This window comes from Hemicordylus capensis, chromosome 2 (assembly GCF_027244095.1).
Source record: "Hemicordylus capensis ecotype Gifberg chromosome 2, rHemCap1.1.pri, whole genome shotgun sequence".
Classification (NCBI taxonomy): Eukaryota; Metazoa; Chordata; class Lepidosauria; order Squamata; family Cordylidae; genus Hemicordylus; species Hemicordylus capensis.
In genome coordinates this window covers 390417813-390435863 of record NC_069658.1, presented here as the reverse complement: position 1 = coordinate 390435863, position 18051 = coordinate 390417813, and the positions used below count along the sequence as shown (strand labels likewise).

General features: G+C 44.3%; 1 protein-coding gene across 3 annotated transcripts in view; it reads left to right on the top strand.

The window, feature by feature from the left end:
• Nucleotides 1-18051, top strand: part of MGAT5B (alpha-1,6-mannosylglycoprotein 6-beta-N-acetylglucosaminyltransferase B) — a 312928-nt gene that overhangs the window by 238437 nt on the left and 56440 nt on the right. For all 3 annotated transcript variants that reach the window (XM_053294465.1, XM_053294466.1, XM_053294464.1), the window contains exons 9-11: nt 7896-8027; nt 12939-13072; nt 15431-15561. In XM_053294465.1, coding sequence (XP_053150440.1) covers nt 7896-8027; nt 12939-13072; nt 15431-15561 — 397 coding nt within the window. The remainder of the gene's footprint in view (nt 1-7895; nt 8028-12938; nt 13073-15430; nt 15562-18051) is intronic.

The window sequence follows — 18051 nt, the reverse complement described above, 5'->3', positions numbered from 1 at the left end:
ACAGTATAGAAATCAAATAAACAACAACAACAACAACAACAACTGATCTGCCCATTCTGCTATATCCCTACTGTCTTATTCAGAATACAGTCCATCATATTGAAGAGGAGGTTCATTTTGACTCTGATTTAGATGTAAAAATGTCATTTAACAGCCAGAACCATCACCACCACCACCACCACCACCACCACCACCACCACCACCACATCAGTTGTGATTCATTCACTGAGATTATGAGAAAGCGCTCAGTTGATGAGTCAGGAATTTTAACCTATGAGGACCTATTGCACTAGGGTCAGTTTTGATGGAATATTGTACTAATTCAAACTCAAATCATTAAAAAGAACAAAACAGAAGTCAATAGTAGTGCCCTCAAAGTAACCATGTGTCTTCATAGTTTTGCTGACTTAGCCTGTTTCCCCTCCCTCCCTTCTTTCCTTCAATCCATGTTATTTTATGTTATTTTTTGAATTTGTAGACTGCCCCGAACTTCCATCTCTGGGCGGTTTACAACATCAAACAGATTAAAAATGAAGACCTTGAAACAATTTAAAACCACAGTCTAGTTAAAAAACTTGGGTGAAAATATGTCTTTAAAGAATTATTAAATCTTGTCAGAGATGGGGAGGCTCTTATTTCAGCAGGGAACACATTCCAGAGTCTTGGGGAAGCAACAGAGAAAGCCCATCCCTGCTAGCCACCAGATGAGCCGGTGGCAACTGCAGATGAACCACTCTAGATGATCTCAATGGGCGATGGGGCTCATGGTGAAGAAGATGGTCTCTTAAATACCCAGGGCCTAAGCTGTTTAGGGCTGTATAGATTATAATCAGCACCTTTTATTTTGCCCCAAAAGTTATTGGGAGCCAGTGTAGCTCTTTCAATACTGGAGTAATATGGTCTCTCCTAGAGACCTGTCTACTGCATTCTGTATCAACTGCAGTTTCCAGACTATGTGCAAAGGCAGCCCCACATAGAATACATTGCAGTAATTCAGTCTGGAGGTTACCAGCAGATGTACTACTGTTCTGAGGTAATTTATCTCAAGATATGGATGCAGCTGGCATATCAGCCAAAGTTGTTTGAAAGCACCTCTGGCCACCACCTCAACCTGGGACAGCAGAAAGAGGTTTGGATCCAGAAGCACTCCCAGATTGTGTACCTGTTCCTTCTAGGGAAATGTGTCCCCATCCAGAACAGGCAGATCAAAGTCATCGCTCAAGTTCCGACCCCACACAATGAGTACCTCCATCTTATCTGGATTCAGTCTTAGTTTGTTATCCCTCATCCAGCCTATCACTGCCTCCAGGGAGGCATTTAGGGAGGTTATGCCTTCTCCTGATGATGTTGACATTCCTTTTCATTTCAGTATTCCCCAAATCCAACTTTAGGTCAGGATCTCTTTCCCTGACCAAATAGACACTGATATTTCCCATCTATAACGGATGAATTTTAAAAAACAAAGTGAAATGGAATACGGATATACATTACAAACATCTCCAAATGGTTGACAATCACTGCTGCCACCTGTAGGCTGCAAATGATAGTGCAGGCCCTTCGAAGCTCCACTGGCTATAAGCATATATCTCTTTCCACAGGTCAGCTTTCTCTCATGCCAAAAGTGAAATGGTGACTCCTACTGGGAGCAATTAAAATTGTATTTCCCCCCCATAGGGCAGTTGTGTCTGTTTCAAGAGATTTGGAAGAACAGTCCCTGTTTTTCTTCTGCTTTAGGTTTTCTTTTGCTCTGAGGTTTCAACAAGGAAGCCATTTCCATTTCAGTGTTACATTCTCTTCCCTTGGCCAAGAAAGGCACTGCTATAGGCCTGTATTAAGAGCCCTTCCAGGAAGTTGTATAGAGCCCTCTTTATATAAACCAGTTAAGTTACTAACACCTGTTTGGATCCTGAATTCTGAAGTCAGCAGGCAACAGTGGGAAGGGGCAAGATTCACAGCAAGATTTAAAGGCCTGGTCTTGGTTGTAAGTAAAGTAAAGTTGTTCCGTTGAGTTGGGGTTGACTCCTGGCGACCACAGAGCCATGTGGTTTACTTGGGTAGAATACAGGAGTGGTTTACCATTGACATCTCCTGCGCAGTATGAGATGATGCCTTTCAGCATCTTCTTATATCTCTGCTGCCTGATATAGGTGTTTCCCATAGTCTGGCAAACATACCAGTGGGGATTCAAACCAGCAACCTCTTGATTCCTAGGCAAATTACTTCCCTGCTATGCCATTAGGTGGCTTGATCTTGGATGTATTCTATATTAGGTGTGTGCATTTTGGAATTTTCTTGTTTTGATTTGTATCTGAATCGAAACATCCCCGTTTTGTTTTGTACCCAAATTTTATGAATCCAAATCAGCCCTGTTTTGTTTTGTAGCCAAATTTTCTGAATCCGAATCCAAATCGATTTGAATTTTTAAAAAGGGTCCCAGGGCAAAAAGAGTGGGTGGTGGTGGTAGTGTCCAATGGGTGGAAGCTACCACCCAAATTTCAAAGGAATTAGGCAAAGGGCTGATTTTTTGTGTGTGATTTTTTTTTTAAGTTTACACATCTTTAAGAATTTTCCCATAGGGAATAATGGGGATTCCAGCAAATGTATCGCTTCAAATCAAGGGGAAAGGGATGACCCAGAGCAGAGTGTGGTGGGTGGTAGTGCCCAATGGGGGCAAGGAAACTTCCAGAATTATTTCAAAGGAATTGGGCAAAAGGCTGATCTTTTGTGATTTCTTGAAGTTTATGTGTCTTTGAGATTTCTCCCATAGGGAATAATGGAGGTTTCAGCAGCCCCATAATTCCACTTGGGGGGCACAGGGGTTTCCCAGAGCTGGGGGTTGTGTAGTGCACATAGGGTGCCAACCACCTCCATACCCACAAGCCCTTGCGGTACTGGGTTTTGTGTTTCTGAGGTGTTCATTGTAGATTCTCTGGTAGCATATGAGATTTTCAGTGAAAAACAAGAATCCACTCTCATATGCTACCAGAGAATCTACATTTAGAACACCACAGAAACAGCAGAACCCAGCACCCCATAGGTTAGCAACCCTTCCCCTGGCCAATGTGGGGTCAGTAAAGAGTGGGAAGAAGCAAAAGAGCCAACGGGGAACAAGGAGGGAATTGTCAGCAGGTCAGCCCATGATTTAGGTCACTAATCAGAATGCTAGAAGGGTGGGAAATTCAAAGAGATGTCAAACACAAAATGGAGACTGACTCAGAGATCACCACAAAATGGAGGTCTGAAACAACAAAATGTTTTGTAGCCGAAACAGGGGCGTTTTGTTTTGTATACAAAACTTTTGGATCTGGAAAATGGGTGTTTTGTTTTGTCTACAAAACACCCGAAACAGGCTGTTTTGGGTACAAAACGTTTTGTATCCGAAATGTTTTGCACATCCCTATTCAATATTAAATTACCCCCCAAAAAGCATTACAAAAATTACAACACAATTACAATATTAAATCACAACATTACAAAAACTACAGTATATCCATGCACCCATGCATTCGAAAATGAGCTCTATTCAAGGACCACTTTGTTTTGAAATCATGCTTCCTGAACCAAGGCACCATTTGGTTTGGGATTCATTCCCAGAACATACTCTACCATTTTTAAGTGGAAGGTTTTGCAATGTTGGATTGTGTAAGTCTATTTAACTATTTGTAGTCAGGGTTTAGATCTAGTGAACTGGCCATAGATATAGGTGCTATTGATGGTTAATCAAGATAATAAAGGTTTAACAATTGACCCCATGCCTTGCTAAATGGCACCCATATTTTTCAGATCAACCCAGGAGATCTGCTGTTGCAGGCTTTGCTTGTGTCTATATCTCATCATCGAGGAAGGAGAAGTGTATTGGGGTGGGGGTCTTTCAGTCCTCAACCATTGGCCCTTATCATTGCCTCTTCATCCCATTTAGAGATGTGAAGGCCGGGGGCAGGCAGGAAAAAAACAGGGTGGTTTTCCTTCTCCATTTTTTCAGGAATGGGTGGCGGGGGGACACTGGTTTTTCCTTAGAAATTAAGGAAAATTAAACTGGTAACTTAGAAATTTCCTTAGAAATTCTATGTTGGCATTGACATCGGGGTTGTTGCAGGACCAACATATATGTGCACTGCAGGAGAATTAACGAAACCTCCCTTTGCCCCATGCACGGCTGGGGATCACAAAGTGAGGTTGCTATTGCAATGTTCATGGTCCTGCACCCTCTCTTCCCCCCAATTCTGCGTAATGCTGCTCTGAGCTGAAGGGAAATGCCACTCTTTATTTTCCTCTTTGATTTTGCACCTTAGTTCTTCAGTACTTACATGCACTGAGTGTTTACCAGATACTCAAAAGCACCCAAAAAGCCCTAGCAAGCCCACCTGATGCTCCATAATGGGCATCGGAGCCTTTCTGCATTGCTTCATTTGATTTTGATTTTGATTTATTTATTTTTTTTGGTGGCTGTCAGACACAAGAGACTTTCTATTCATGCCATCTTCCCAGCCAGCCACTTAGCATAAAATTGCCCATAAAAGTGAACTTAAATTACAAGTGATAAAACCACCGCCTATCCTGGCCACTGCCAACCTTTTCTGTTCTACAGGGTGCAGGAGCTTATATTATTTGTGACAAGAGCAATGAAGCAGCTGCAAGCACTTATCCCCAGCTAAGTTACCATAAATTGAAAATCCTTGTTTTGTCTTGCTCTGGTATGGAGTGTGGTTGTTCATTAGTTTCCTCTAAGCGTTTCTTAGAATGAGCAGAATGGATGCACTGGGAAACACTTGACCCGTTTGCCTTGAGCTAATGCTAAAAGTGAGCCTTTCTCCTGTGCCGGACTGAGGCTTAGAAGATGAGAGACACTTCCCTGCTCTTAATGGACAAGCCCAGTGATCATCCCTATGTAGTTGTTGAGGATTCATCCTTCCTTTTAGGTACATAGGAAGCTGCCTTAGTGCCTTACACTGAGTCAGACCATTGGTCCATCTAGCTCAGTATTGTCTACACTGACTGACAGTGGCTTCTCCAAGGTTGCAGGCAGGAGTCTTTCCCAATCCTACTTAGCAATGTTGGGGTGAATGCAGATGCTCTGCCACTGAGCTACGACCCTATCCCTAGCTCAAATCTTTGGGCTTGCTTTATTTATTTGTTTGTTTGTTTGTTTATATTTTTATTTTACATATTTTTATACCACCCAAAACTTACATCTTATAGGGATGAAATATTGGAAGTAAAAGGAACTGAAAAGTTTATTTCTAGTCTTCATTTTCTGCTGGACAAGTGGCCCTTAGGGGCAATGGTTTTCTTTGTATATTTTACTGCAACCCACCTTGAACCTATAGAATCAGTTTTATGTATCTCTAAATAAATGATTAAATAAATAAATAAGAAATTACATGACAAGCTGTGGCAAGAAGATGTGAGGAGAAGAAAAGGCCTAGCCTAACTTCCCCACTTGGGACTTCAGCTGGAAGTCCTCCTGACTGACAACAGAGCTAAATGAGCATATGGTTCCTACTCTCATATGGCTACAGAACAATCTGAGGACAGATCTAGCCCAGGAGTGCAGCAAGGGAATGGGCTGGGAGACAAAACATGGGCCCCTGCTACCTTTTCTTCTTCATAGAGGTGGGTGGGAGGGTGGGGGAGAGCAGAGAGCAAGCTGTCACCCAGCTGGCAGGGACCTCTCCCTCAGGGGCCCAGATACACTTGTCCCCCTTGCTCAACTATAGCTATGCCCCTGCTCTAGCCCATCTCCACTTCTGTGAATGATGGCGACATGCGGCTACATGGCCAAATTTGGGAAGGTTCCTCAAGTGTGACCATGTAGCCCATGTGCCGATCAGGGATTTTTGATGTGACACAGATGTGGAAATTGAGCAAACAGGGACAGGAAACAATGAAAAAGATCATGAGTGAAGGGTGGAAAACACTGGGAAGCAGGAACAGGGGGCCTTTTGACTATCAAGTCCTATGAGGTACCACTGGAGCTCACTCCTCAAGGGTCCCATGCACTCAGGGTACTAGCTTTCAAAATGGCGACCTGCATGGATGTTCTGTGACCATCCTGGGTGTTCACCATAACTAAGGAACACTTCGAGAATGACTTCCTTAGAACCTCCAGAAGCTGCTTGTATGACCCTCTGAAGAAGTTGTAGTTCAGAGGATTTGTCCGCATAGCAGCTTCTTGCATTCTTAGTTGGTTGCTGTAGTATTAAGCTGAGAGTGTGGGAGGTGTCTTGGAGAAAGGTAGACTTCTTTTGTCCCTGGAACATTCCTTGCCTTCTGCATGGGAAACCTGCGTGGCAGAAGGCACAGCCAATACTAGGGGTGTGCATTTTTGAATTTTCTTGTTTCGGTTTGTATCCGAATCGAAACATCCCCATTTTGTTTTGTACCCAAATTTTATGAATCCAAATCAGCCCTGTTTTGTTTTGTAGCCAAATTTTCCGAATCTGAATCCGAATCGATTTGGATTTTTAAAAAGGGTCCCAGGGCAAAAAGAGTGGGTGGTGGTGGTAGTGTCCAGTGGGTGGAAGCTACCACCCAAATTTCAAAGGAATTAGGCAAAGGGCTGATTTGTGGGGGTTTTTTTGTGATTTTTTTTTAAAGTTTACACATCTTTAAGAATTTTCCCATAGGGAATAATGGGGATCCCAGCAAATGTATCGCTTCAAATCAAGGGGAAAGGGATGACCCAGAGCAGAGTGTGGTGGGTGGTAGTGCCCAATGGGGGCAAGGAAACTTCCAGAATTATTTCAAAGGAATTGGGCAAAGGGCTGATCTTTTGTGATTTCTTGAAGTTTACGTGTCTTTGAGATTTCTCCCATGGGGAATAATGGAGGTTTCAGCAGCCCCATAATTCCACTTGGGGGGCACTGGAGTTGCCCAGAGCGAGGGGTTGTGTAGTGCACATAGGGTGCCAACCACCCCCACCCCCACAAGCCTGTGGGGTACTGGGTTTTGTTGTTTCTGAGGTGTTCATTGTAGATTCTCTGGTAGCATATGAGATTTTCAGTGAAAAACAAGAATCCACTCTCATGTGCTACCAGAGAATCTACACTCAGAACACCACAGAAGCAGCAGAACCCAGCACAACCCTTCCCCTGGCCAATGTGGGGTCAGTAAAGAGTGGGAAGAAGCAAAAGAGCCAACGGGGAACAAGGAGGGAATTGTCAGCAGGTCAGCCCATGATTTAGGTCACTGATCAGAAGGCTGGAAGGGTGGGAAATTCAAAGAGATGTCAAACACAAAATGGAGACTGACTCAGAGATCACTACAAAATGGAGGTCCGAAACAACAAAACGTTTTGTAGCCAAAACAGGGGCGTTTTGTTTTGTATACAAAACTTTTGGATCTGGAAAATGGGTGTTTTGTTTTGTCTACAAAACACCCGGAACAGGCTGTTTTGGGTACAAAACGTTTTGTATCCGAAACGTTTCGCACATCCCTAGCCAATACTAATCTCTTGTGTGGCTCTCTTGTCAGTTTCGGGGATAGCTAGGGAGCTGTGTGAGCTGAAACTCCATGTATGTCTGGACTGTGTGGATCAGAAATGGAGAAATAGTACTGCTAATTCCCCCAGGATCAGGATTAGAGGAATAGCAGGCTAATGTTGAATCCATCCTCTACAAATTTGTCTAATCCTTGATGGAACCCAGATTGATCTTTGCAAAAGCTCAAGGTGATAAGTTCCACAGGTTAATTCAGTGCACTGCGTGAAAATAAAATCCCTCTGCTGTTTGACCTGAAACTGCTGCTTTAGAATTAATCAGAGGCTGGCTGCTTTGTGCTTTATGGGAAAGAGTAACAGCTCCTCATTCAGCTTCTCCACATGAGTGATATGTAACATATTCATCCTTCTTTCCCTTTGTCCTCAATGCTGACAATTGCTTTATTGTTCTTTCCAGCAACTTAGGGGTGCCTCCTGGCCGAGGTAACTGTCCCTTGACGGTCCCTTTGCCTTTTGATCTCATTTATACTGACTATCACGGTCTGCAGCAAATGAAGCAACACATGGGCCTCTCCTTTAAAAAATACAGGTAAGAAGAACGGGCTTGGGTTTTCTCCTGTCCCCCTTTTGTGTCTTTGGATAATGAAGCCAATGGAAATGACAGTGACAGGATTGACAGGCAGAGGTGTCCAATTTTTCTCAGTACATCTCTGCCGGTGCCTTACAAAGTGCTCACTGTTCCAGATGTCAGACACACTCCCTCTGGCTCTGCAATGCATTGAAGGCATCCTCTGCTCTCATTTGCACTGTTTCAGCCATCAAGTCCACCCTCTTCACAGCTCTAGGGTGAATCTCTCAGGTTCAAGCTACACAAGATGCTCAGCTGATTCCTTTCCCCCAACAGCTTTTTTTTTTTTTAAATGCAAAACAACCTCAGAGACTGGAGTATCTTGATTGAAAGCAAGAAGATTGGGGGGTGGGGGGTGGAGGAAAAGAGAGAAAGACGGGAGGGTGCTTAACCTGTTCCCTTCCTGACATTTGTACAAGCTGCTTTTTCATCCATGGAGCTGGGAAGGCCTGGGGCCACTGAAATTGAAGCCTCATGAGGAGCCAGTTTCGATGGCACTTGAGCATATTACCAGCCACTTATTCTTTAGCCAAGAGCAGGATGTGGAGTCTATGTGGAAAGGCATTAATATCAAAAATTGCCTTCTCACATGTCACTTATTTCTGGGAATGTCAAGGCATTCTGATAAGTCTTGCTTGGGCTGGTGTTTTTCATTTGCCTGGGTTCTGGTGTGTGCCTGTGGTGACCTGGGAATGTTTAGTTGCCGGCCCTCACTGTGAATTCAGTGCATCAGCTACTCAGCTTGCTGCTCCCAAATTTTAGGAGTGAATAGGCGTGAACCTCCAATCTTTCTCTTTTAGACTTCTGTCTCCTTCCCTCCCTATTGTCCTCATGTTAGATTTTCATAATGGTGATATGCTCTCAAGAAACCTACCCTGTATCCACAGATCATAAAAAAGCAAACAGTGAATCTGTGTGTGCGTTGTACTTGGGGAAAGTCCTGATGAAAATAGTCTCCACCCACTCATCTAATATGTGCCCCAGGAGGGAAGGATTGAATCACCCTCACCCTGTGAATCCAATCCAGGGTTCCCATGGCTGCTATTTTTTTTTAAGCTCAGAGAAGTAATTATGTGTGTTTACAACTAGTTTGAACCTCTCGCGGGAATCCTATGGTTTCAGAAACATGACGACATGAGAGTCAGCTTAATGCTGACAGACTTCCAGGACTGGTCTACTTCTCCAATCACTGACTGCTTCTGCTCGCTTCTCCCACACTTCCTTCTGTCTCAGACTTTTGTGACAGTGCTCTCAGCCATAGGAAACCTATTTATCACCCCACCCATGTAAATGTTTGATACGTAAATCAGATCACCACTCTCCTAAATTGAAAGGATTGAATATTTTCAGCCAGCAAATCAGAGTATGTGGTGGGTGGGTGGCATTCAACAGCCTGGGTCTTTCAAGTTGCCCTTTTCTGTGTGGTTCCAGTTCTTTTATATCTCTTTGATACCAAGGCTGTGCACAGCGCTTGACAAACTATTGTTTTACATTGAGGGGTTTACAATGATTTTGTTTAAATGGACTTCCTATTAATAGCTTGCCTTTCGAAAATGCATGGCATGGCACCAGTATTTTCAGGGATGGAGCTACTCACATTGATTCCAAAATCTGAACAGAATTGAAACTGAAGCTCTCTTGAACTTGTAGCCTTTCCTTATCCTTTGGACCAGGCAGCCAACAGTAAATTCCTAGCACATCCTCAGGAGTTAGACCTCCCCCAGCCTTGTTCATCTCCATGGCCCTGACAGCTGGTAAATTGGCCAGTGAATGGCCTCCATGCTGTTCCCCATCTGCCATTGGGTCACATGCTGAGATATGCTTGCAAAAGCAAAAGAGCAATCTTGCATACCACTCCCTAAACAAAATCATCGTGATATGACTTTCTGCAGAGGACCTAATGACTCTTGGGGACTGAAGAGTGTGTGTGTGTGTGTGTGTGTAAGAGTAAATAATATATCAGCCCTCTGCAGTTGTGTTCTGCAAAAATCACAAGAAATGGGGCAGGGGGCAGGCAGAGGGACAGCCTCAGCCTCAGAGGGACAGCTGGCATGCCTCGGCCCATTTTATCCCCTCCTATTTAGCACAAAGAGAGAGGAAAACCACAGCCTCCTGCCAGATCAGCAGCTAGCACAGTTTTTGTGATTTAATTTAGCACCAATGGTCCTGCAATTCATTACTCTTTCTCCTATCCTTTCTGTTACTCTGCACAGTTTTATGAGGGAGGAAAATGGCAGGCAGTGCTATTGCTTTCATTATAAATCAAATTTGTGTCTGCATTCAACTGGATGGGGGCGGGTGGTAATTTCTGTGCTCACTTTTGACTCTCACTCTCTCTCTCTCTCTTTCCCCCCCACCCATTACTGTTCTAAGCCATTTTCAGGATTTGTGGGATTTGTGGGGAGGTGTCCAAAATGCATCCCTAGAAAACTCCTGGAGTTTTCTCCTCCTTTGGAATCAGGTGTGTGTGTGTGTGTGTGTGTGTGTGTGTGTGTGTGTGTGTGTGTAATGTTATAAAATGGCTTGCAGATTCCAAGCATATGAACATTTCATCTCTCTGTGATTCTACTCTGCCTATGAGGACTCATTCCCCATGCTCTATAATGGGAGAGTGTGTACTAATTTTCCAGGACATTTTTTCCCCAGTTTATCTTTTCTTTCTTTCTTTTTTGATAGTCTGGGTAAGGTCTGGAACCTACCTGTGAAAATGGCATGTTTCTATCTTTCATGGTTTGGTCTGGGAGTTTCATGTTGGCCTGTGAGTGAGTCAGTGAGAAGCTAGAGTTTACAAGCATCTTAATGTCTTATCTTGCTGTGACTCTAGTATTTTCCTAGCTCTTTGAGGTCTCATTCCCCATGCTTTCCAGTGGGGAAATTTTTCCAGATTTTCTGGAGAAGTTCCAGGTTATGGGATTTTTTTGGTAGTCTGAGCAAGATCTAGAACCTACCTGCAAAAATGGCATGTTTCTATCTTTTGTAGTTTGGTCTGGGATTTTCATGTCAGTCAGTGAGGCCCAAACAGCTTTATATTATCTAGATCTAGATCATCTAGATCTAGATCATCTAGATCTAGATATACACAGAACTAGGATTTTGGTCATGGACTCTCATAAGAATAATGAGTAATCCCAATTAAATTTAAAACACTTGGGATACTGTGTCCAGTTCTGGGTACCACACTTTACCCCTTCTAACTGAACAAAGAGGCACTTTAAGTGGTGATTCTCTTATATTTAGCAAGGGGATAGCCACTGCTTTATCTAACCCAAGCTCAGCAACCCTACAATGGCTATTGCTGGTGTCTATCATATGTTTCTTTTTAGATTGTGAGCCCTTTTGGGACAGAGAGCCATCTTATTTTATTTTATTTCTATGTAAACTACTTTTGTTGAAAAGCAGTATCTAAATATCTGTATATAAATAGCAGTATAAGACCCAAAGTTTTAACAGCATTTTTGGGGGGTGGGGGCTTACTTTCCAAAGGAAAGGAGGCTTAAGAGGTTACCATGCCAGTGTGTCCCCCCCCCCGCAATAACTTTTGTGTTTACAATTAGTGGTGTGGGAAGGATGCTGGTGGCCCCTGTCCAGCTTAGGGCCAGCAGCCCCCATCACCCCAGCCATGCCCCCTCTCTCTGACATCAGACACAGGGGGCATGGCTGGGGCACCAGGTGTGGCCCCTGATCACAGCAGCCTGGGTTCTTTGGACCCCCCCCCCTTTGAACGCAATGGTGGCTCTACCCCTGTTTACAATTCAGTACAAACCAAATGTACAGCACATGAGATGGAGGCCATGAGTATCCTAATGAAGATTTACTTTCCACCTGCCATCTTGTTTTACTTTTTGTCCCTAGAGACAAGGCTGTTTGCAAATAGTAAATATATAATACGATATCAGAAAAATCACAACAGCAATTGACCACCTCCTTGGATGTGATGCTCCAGTGGGCCAAATGGGCATATCTAAATATTCTGAACTTCCCTAGTTTGAACTATCCTCCTTCACAGACTAGCTGCTTTTTGTTGATTGCCTTAAGACTGGATTAAAAACAATAATGGGGAGGGGAAGAAGAGTCCCCTGGCTCAAGCAAGACTAGTCCCATTCATTTTCAGGATGTGAGGCGGGGGAAATCACATGAGGTGGCTAGTGCTGGTTCAGTGCTAAGGGAGCAGCCATTATTCTCTCTTCCTATCCTCATTCCCCAAGAGGAAATGAATGTCTGAAAAGATTCCCTAACATAGATGTTGCTAATCGCCAGACAGAATGACCTCATATCACCTCTACCCACAGTTCTTTTGCTGATTTCATGCTATGTAATCAGCAAATATAAGCAGCAAAATATGTTGTGAGGTTACACCTGGATGTGGAACAAACAGTAAAGTTCATCCATATATTTGCAATGTAAACATACCTATTCATCATCCAGTTTCCAATTTGGTGCATGGTTGCAAAATGCACGCAGTATGTCAGTCTTGATCATAAACATAAAAAATAAATATGGACAACTTTATACCATATCCTGCCTGTCATATTATTGATCATTTATGGATGTCCAGACTGCCCTGCTCCATGGCACAGCTGACTTTGCCTCAGTAGAGGTCATATCCCAGAAGTCATGTTCAGGGCACGCACATCTATATACAGCAGCAAGAATGCTGCAGCCTGTAATTGGTCCCTAGTGTGGAAGAACTGTCGCTGCCTATAGGAGACCCTCACACCCTCAGATCTTTCTTAAAGCAGCAGTCCTAGAATCTCCATTTATGCTATTGAATGGCTCAATGCCTCTGGATAATGAATTGACGATGGCACAGATTTTTATGCTGTTTCCTCACAGGACATAACCAGCATGGCATTTTCCCCCTCCTTTGAACAGGTGCCGTGTTCGAGTAATTGACACTTTTGGGACCGAACCTGCATACAATCATGAGGAATATGCCACACTGCATGGCTACCGGACCAACTGGGGCTACTGGAACCTCAACCCCAAGCAGTTCATGACAATGTTCCGTAAGTGGCTGCCACATATTTAGTCAGTGGTTTGCCATGGAGAGCGTTTTAGCTGTGGACTGGCAGTATGGTGGGTGAGACATGAGAATAAGCCTCCTGGGTGAGACTCAAAGTGTCTAGTCTACCCTACGTTTTCCCACAGTAGCTGTTCCAAGGCGTCTAGGAAGCCTCACAGCAGGGCATGAGGGCAAGAGCCCATCTGGCATTCAGAAGCATATCATGCATTATGACAGGGGCATTCCTTTCATGAGGCAAGGTGAAGTGGATTAGGTAGCAGATTATTGGGACTTCAGCAAGGTGGCAAGGTGCCCCCTCTGCTGCCATCAGAGCAGCTCTTGGGGACCGATCTGTCCTTTATGAACTTTGCAAAGAGTGTCTCTCCTGACACACATGGCAAAGCTTGCATGAAGCCTGAGGAGAGAAGCAGTGTCTATGGGCAACCTTCCCTCCTCCCTGCCCCTGTACAACTCTCAAAGTTCACACAGGTTGGCTTTAAAAGAGGGCTGACACCCAGCAGTGTTGTGGGGCATTTCACACCCTTCCCCCAGCACCACAGTATCTTAGCCACTGCTGCATTATTTGAAGTAATGCTTTATTTCGCATGTCGTGAAAATACACTCTATGGGGTGGCTTTGATATGTCCCCATGTCTTCCACAGTGGATGTATGGGGCAATAGAAGGAGGGACAGATTAAAGACCACTCTGCATTTGGACAGATGCTTTGCCCCGCTTCCATCCTGCTAACGATTCCAGGTTCAACTGGTTTGCTGTATCATTTGTTGTGATTTATGGATGTTCTGTTCACAAAGGTGATGGAACTAAAACATGGAGTGGGGTGGGGTGAGTGTGGATGTGTCTGAAGGACTTTTGGAATAGAGAAGACACAAACGCATCATGGAGGCAAGAACTAAAACTGGCTCGGCTGGGCTCGAATATATGTATAGCCTATGCTATGTCTCTTGTCATGGGCAGGATAGGAAAGATACTGCCACATTTGCACTTCAACTGGAAGCTGATTTCCCAAGGGGTTCTGGATGGGCAGATTTGCTGCCTCCACCTAACCTCAACCTTGACAATGATACCCCAAGGAAAAGCCAGCTTAATGGGGCCTGTCGTTTTAATTAGCTTTCATACTTTACTGTCCCACTCCCACTGTTTTGCTAATTATGTTTTCAGGCTGCTCCAGCATCTCCCCTTCTCCCCAGCATGGTCAGGGTGAAAGACTTGTAACTGACACTGAGATATTTCAGTGCAAGCCTCTTTCCCTGGAAGCTGCCAAGATAACCAATCATTCCACACCCAGCTAGAAGCAAAGCGACAGCAGGAAGAGTGGGATGTGATGTTATGGTAAAAATAACCTCAGGATTAGATTAGAAATGACACGAATTGGCCTTTTGGAAGTGATGTTATGTTACCACATTATTTGGGGGCCTTCTTCTTTGATAGACTAAATTGCACAAATTCAGTCACAGAATTTCTTGTGATGGTATGGCGAATCATTACAGCATCACTGGAGAAACGCCTAGTCCTTGCTTTAAGACTAAAAAGAGGGAAGGGAGCCAAGTAAGATCTAGAAATGTCAAGCAGCCATTTTTAGGGGCAGTCCCCCAAGGATGGGGGGAAGCACAACCAACTGTGTCTACACTGATGACTGCAATTCTAGGTTGGAAGATGGAGAGCTGTCATTTTATCCTGTGCTTACATGCACAGGATAAAATACCCAGCACTGTATCGAATATTATAAAAGTGAGCTCCTGCAGCATAACTTCAGCTTTTGACCTAGCCTGTTGGTACTGCATTACAATAACAGTGCCAGCAGCAGGTTCATGGGGGTGGGGATGAGGGTGGGGCTTGGCCAAATGCCTTTGCAGGCCCCCTTGCTAGCAAGAGGTGTTGGGGAAGCTATTCTAGCAGCTCCCCTCTTTTTTGCCTTTAATGCAGTGCCTCTGCTATTGCTATTGCAATGATGAGGGTGGGGGCATTGCATTATCAGTGAAGGAAGATGGCTGACAGCACAGCTGCTGAAGAGTGTTCTGAGTTACCACTCCTAAGGTAAGTCCCCACAAGGGCTACCTCCTTCCCGCCCCCAGGACCTCAGCAATGATAATAGGCCTAAGCTGGCTGGCCCCTGATGCTGGTCCTGCACAATAACGTAAGAAGATGGTGGGAAGTCTTGTGTGAATACAACATTCAGTACAATCATGTGGCCCTTTGAGAGTGGTTTCCAGAGCACTCTGGGTAGGGCGTTGCATTGGGAAAGGGTTGTTTATGTTACTAAGGACAGAGATAAGTCTTATCTTGTGAATCCCATTAATACATTTGTGAGAGTCAAATGCATGGGTCTTTATTTCTTTACAGCTCATACTCCTGATAATTCTTTCATGGGTTTTGTGTCTGAGGAGCTCAATGAGACTGAGAAGCAATTTATTAAATCCAACAAGGCTAACAACATGGCAGTGGTATATGGGAAGGAAGCCAGCATTTGGAAGGTTGGTAGTCGGCACTCATGCAAACACTCTGTAACAAACTAAGGAATATAATACAGTAATTTATCAGTGGTGGCAGACACAGTTAATTATCCACTCAACAGTACATGAAAGTTAAATGTGTTATAGCTGCAATCTTTGCATGTCCCAGATGCTCCTTGCTCCTAAGTAAGCATGTATAGAAGGCATCCTGTTAATCAGCTAAGCATAATATGGAGTTTTGAGAGTCTCATCCAAATAGTTCCAGTTCTAGTTCAGAGAATCCCAGTTTGGAACACTGATATGTGCATCCTAGTTCTGCCTGACTGCAAGTGCAGGGTGTGGGGCATCCTTTTACACAGGACTCTGTGCTTGTTTTCTCCCTGACCCCTACCCTTTTAGCAGTTCTACAACCCTTTGTGTAAGTGTAAATATGAGAGGGGACTCATAAGATAATGGGGAGCATTAGTGACCTAACTGGTCACTTAGCACATCATGAGTATCTCCATTGTATTATTCCTCCAACACTGAAAGCTAATGGTGGTCCCAATACCCTTATGAATGGGAAAGCATGCTGCAGATGAAACAGGATGGAGCTGCTCTGGGAAGAACATTTAAGTTCCAAATTCCCTCCCTGGCTTCTCCAAGAGAGGGCTGAGAGAGATTCCTGCCTGCAACTTTGGAGAAGCCGCTGCCAGTCTGTGAAGACAATACGGAGCTAGATAGACCAATGGTCTGACTCAGTATATGGCAGCTTCCTATGTTCCTATGTACTTGTCACTGAAAACTGAAATTCGACAGAAATGTTCTGTGTGACCATGCTTATAGGTTTATGCCAGAGGAGTGGGGTGGGAAGGGTGGTAAATGGGCAGGGGGGCAGGAAGAAAAGGGGAACTGGAGATGTTTATAAACCAAAAATCTTTCAACAAATTGTTATTTTAAAAAAATTGTATTTGATTTCTATTGAACCAAATGGGTTTTGTTACCCATAGAAATTTACTAGGGATGTGCCCAAACTGTTTTGGGCAGCCGCCGGGGGGTGAGGAGGAGGAGAGCAGTAGCTTTAAGAATGAGGCATGCAGGTCCTTACCTGCTCCTCTGCTGCCCCACCGCTGTTCCAGTCATGGTGCTGTCTTTCCCAAAAGGAAGGAATGCTGCGTGGCAGCAGCAACAATTTGTGGGGTCAGCAACACCATGCTGATCACACAAATGGCCCCCACAAATGTGCAGTGGCCATGTGTGTGCCACTGCTGCAGCCGCATGCGGCCTTTGGGGAAGTACAGCATGATGACCAGAACAATGACCGGGTGGTGGAGGAGCAGGTAAGGACCTGCATGCCTCATTCTTAAAGCTACTGCTTGCCCCCCCACTGAAACGTTTCAGATGAGGCTGCCCGTATCATTTCAGTGCCTCTCTAATGGAGCGCTGAAACGATTTGGGGACATCCCTAAAATCTATGGGTATTTAGAATAGGTGTTGCCACAAGACCAATGGGTCTTGAACTTGTTTGTTTCCGGAAGCCATTTTTACTTCTAGTTGTATTTATGTAATTGTAAATTATGCACTATCATCCTGAACATTATGGAAGAACATCACTGAAGAGACTTAATGCCCTTCACCTTTAAAACCATTACTAAATTTGAGAAATGTTGTGCATAAGAACATAAGAACAGCCCTGCTGGATCAGGCCCAAGGCCCATCTAGTCCAGCACCCTGTTTCACACAGGGGCCCACCAGATGCCACTGGAAGCCACAGGCAGGAATTCAGGGCATGCCCTCTCTCCTCTCCCCTGCAAATGGTACTCAGAGGCATCCTGCCTTTGAGGCTGGAGGTGGCCTGTAGCCCTCCAACTAGTAGCCGATGATAGACTTCTCCTCCATGGAGTTATCCAAACCCCTCTTAAAGCCGTCCAGGTTTCTGGCTGTCACCACATCTTGTGGCAGAGAATTCCACAAGTTGATTATGTGTTGTGTGAAAAGGTACTTCCATTTGTTGGTCCTAAATTTCCTGGCAATCAATTTCATGGGATGATCCCTTGTTCTCCTACTTATCTTTCCACTGCTCACTGTCTGGTTGTCCACTACCTGTTTAAAATGCAAGACTCCAAGTGTACCACACAGCAGATTGGGCAGGTTGTGGTGGTTAACAGGATAGTGAGGGGAAAGACATGGCTGATTTGTCTCTTCCGTCAGTGGCAGATTTTAAGTTACAGGACAGATCTCCAGGTGGCAGCCTGACAACTGTAATCTGCATATTCAAGACTCACTGTTAAAACAACTTTGACTCTCTTGCAAGACTAGGTTTGCACTGCTAGACTATTTGCACTGCTAGATTAGCTAATTGTTACCCATTGATAATGGAAGCAGATATTAAACATATGTTAAACCACACCTAGATCAGACTCTGAGCTAGTCACTTATAGGTTTAGAACACAGTACATTCCAAATCTAATCTTCTTAGACCCAAACCACAGAGGAAAGGTATTGATTCCGGGTTCAGCTTGAAGTAATTCC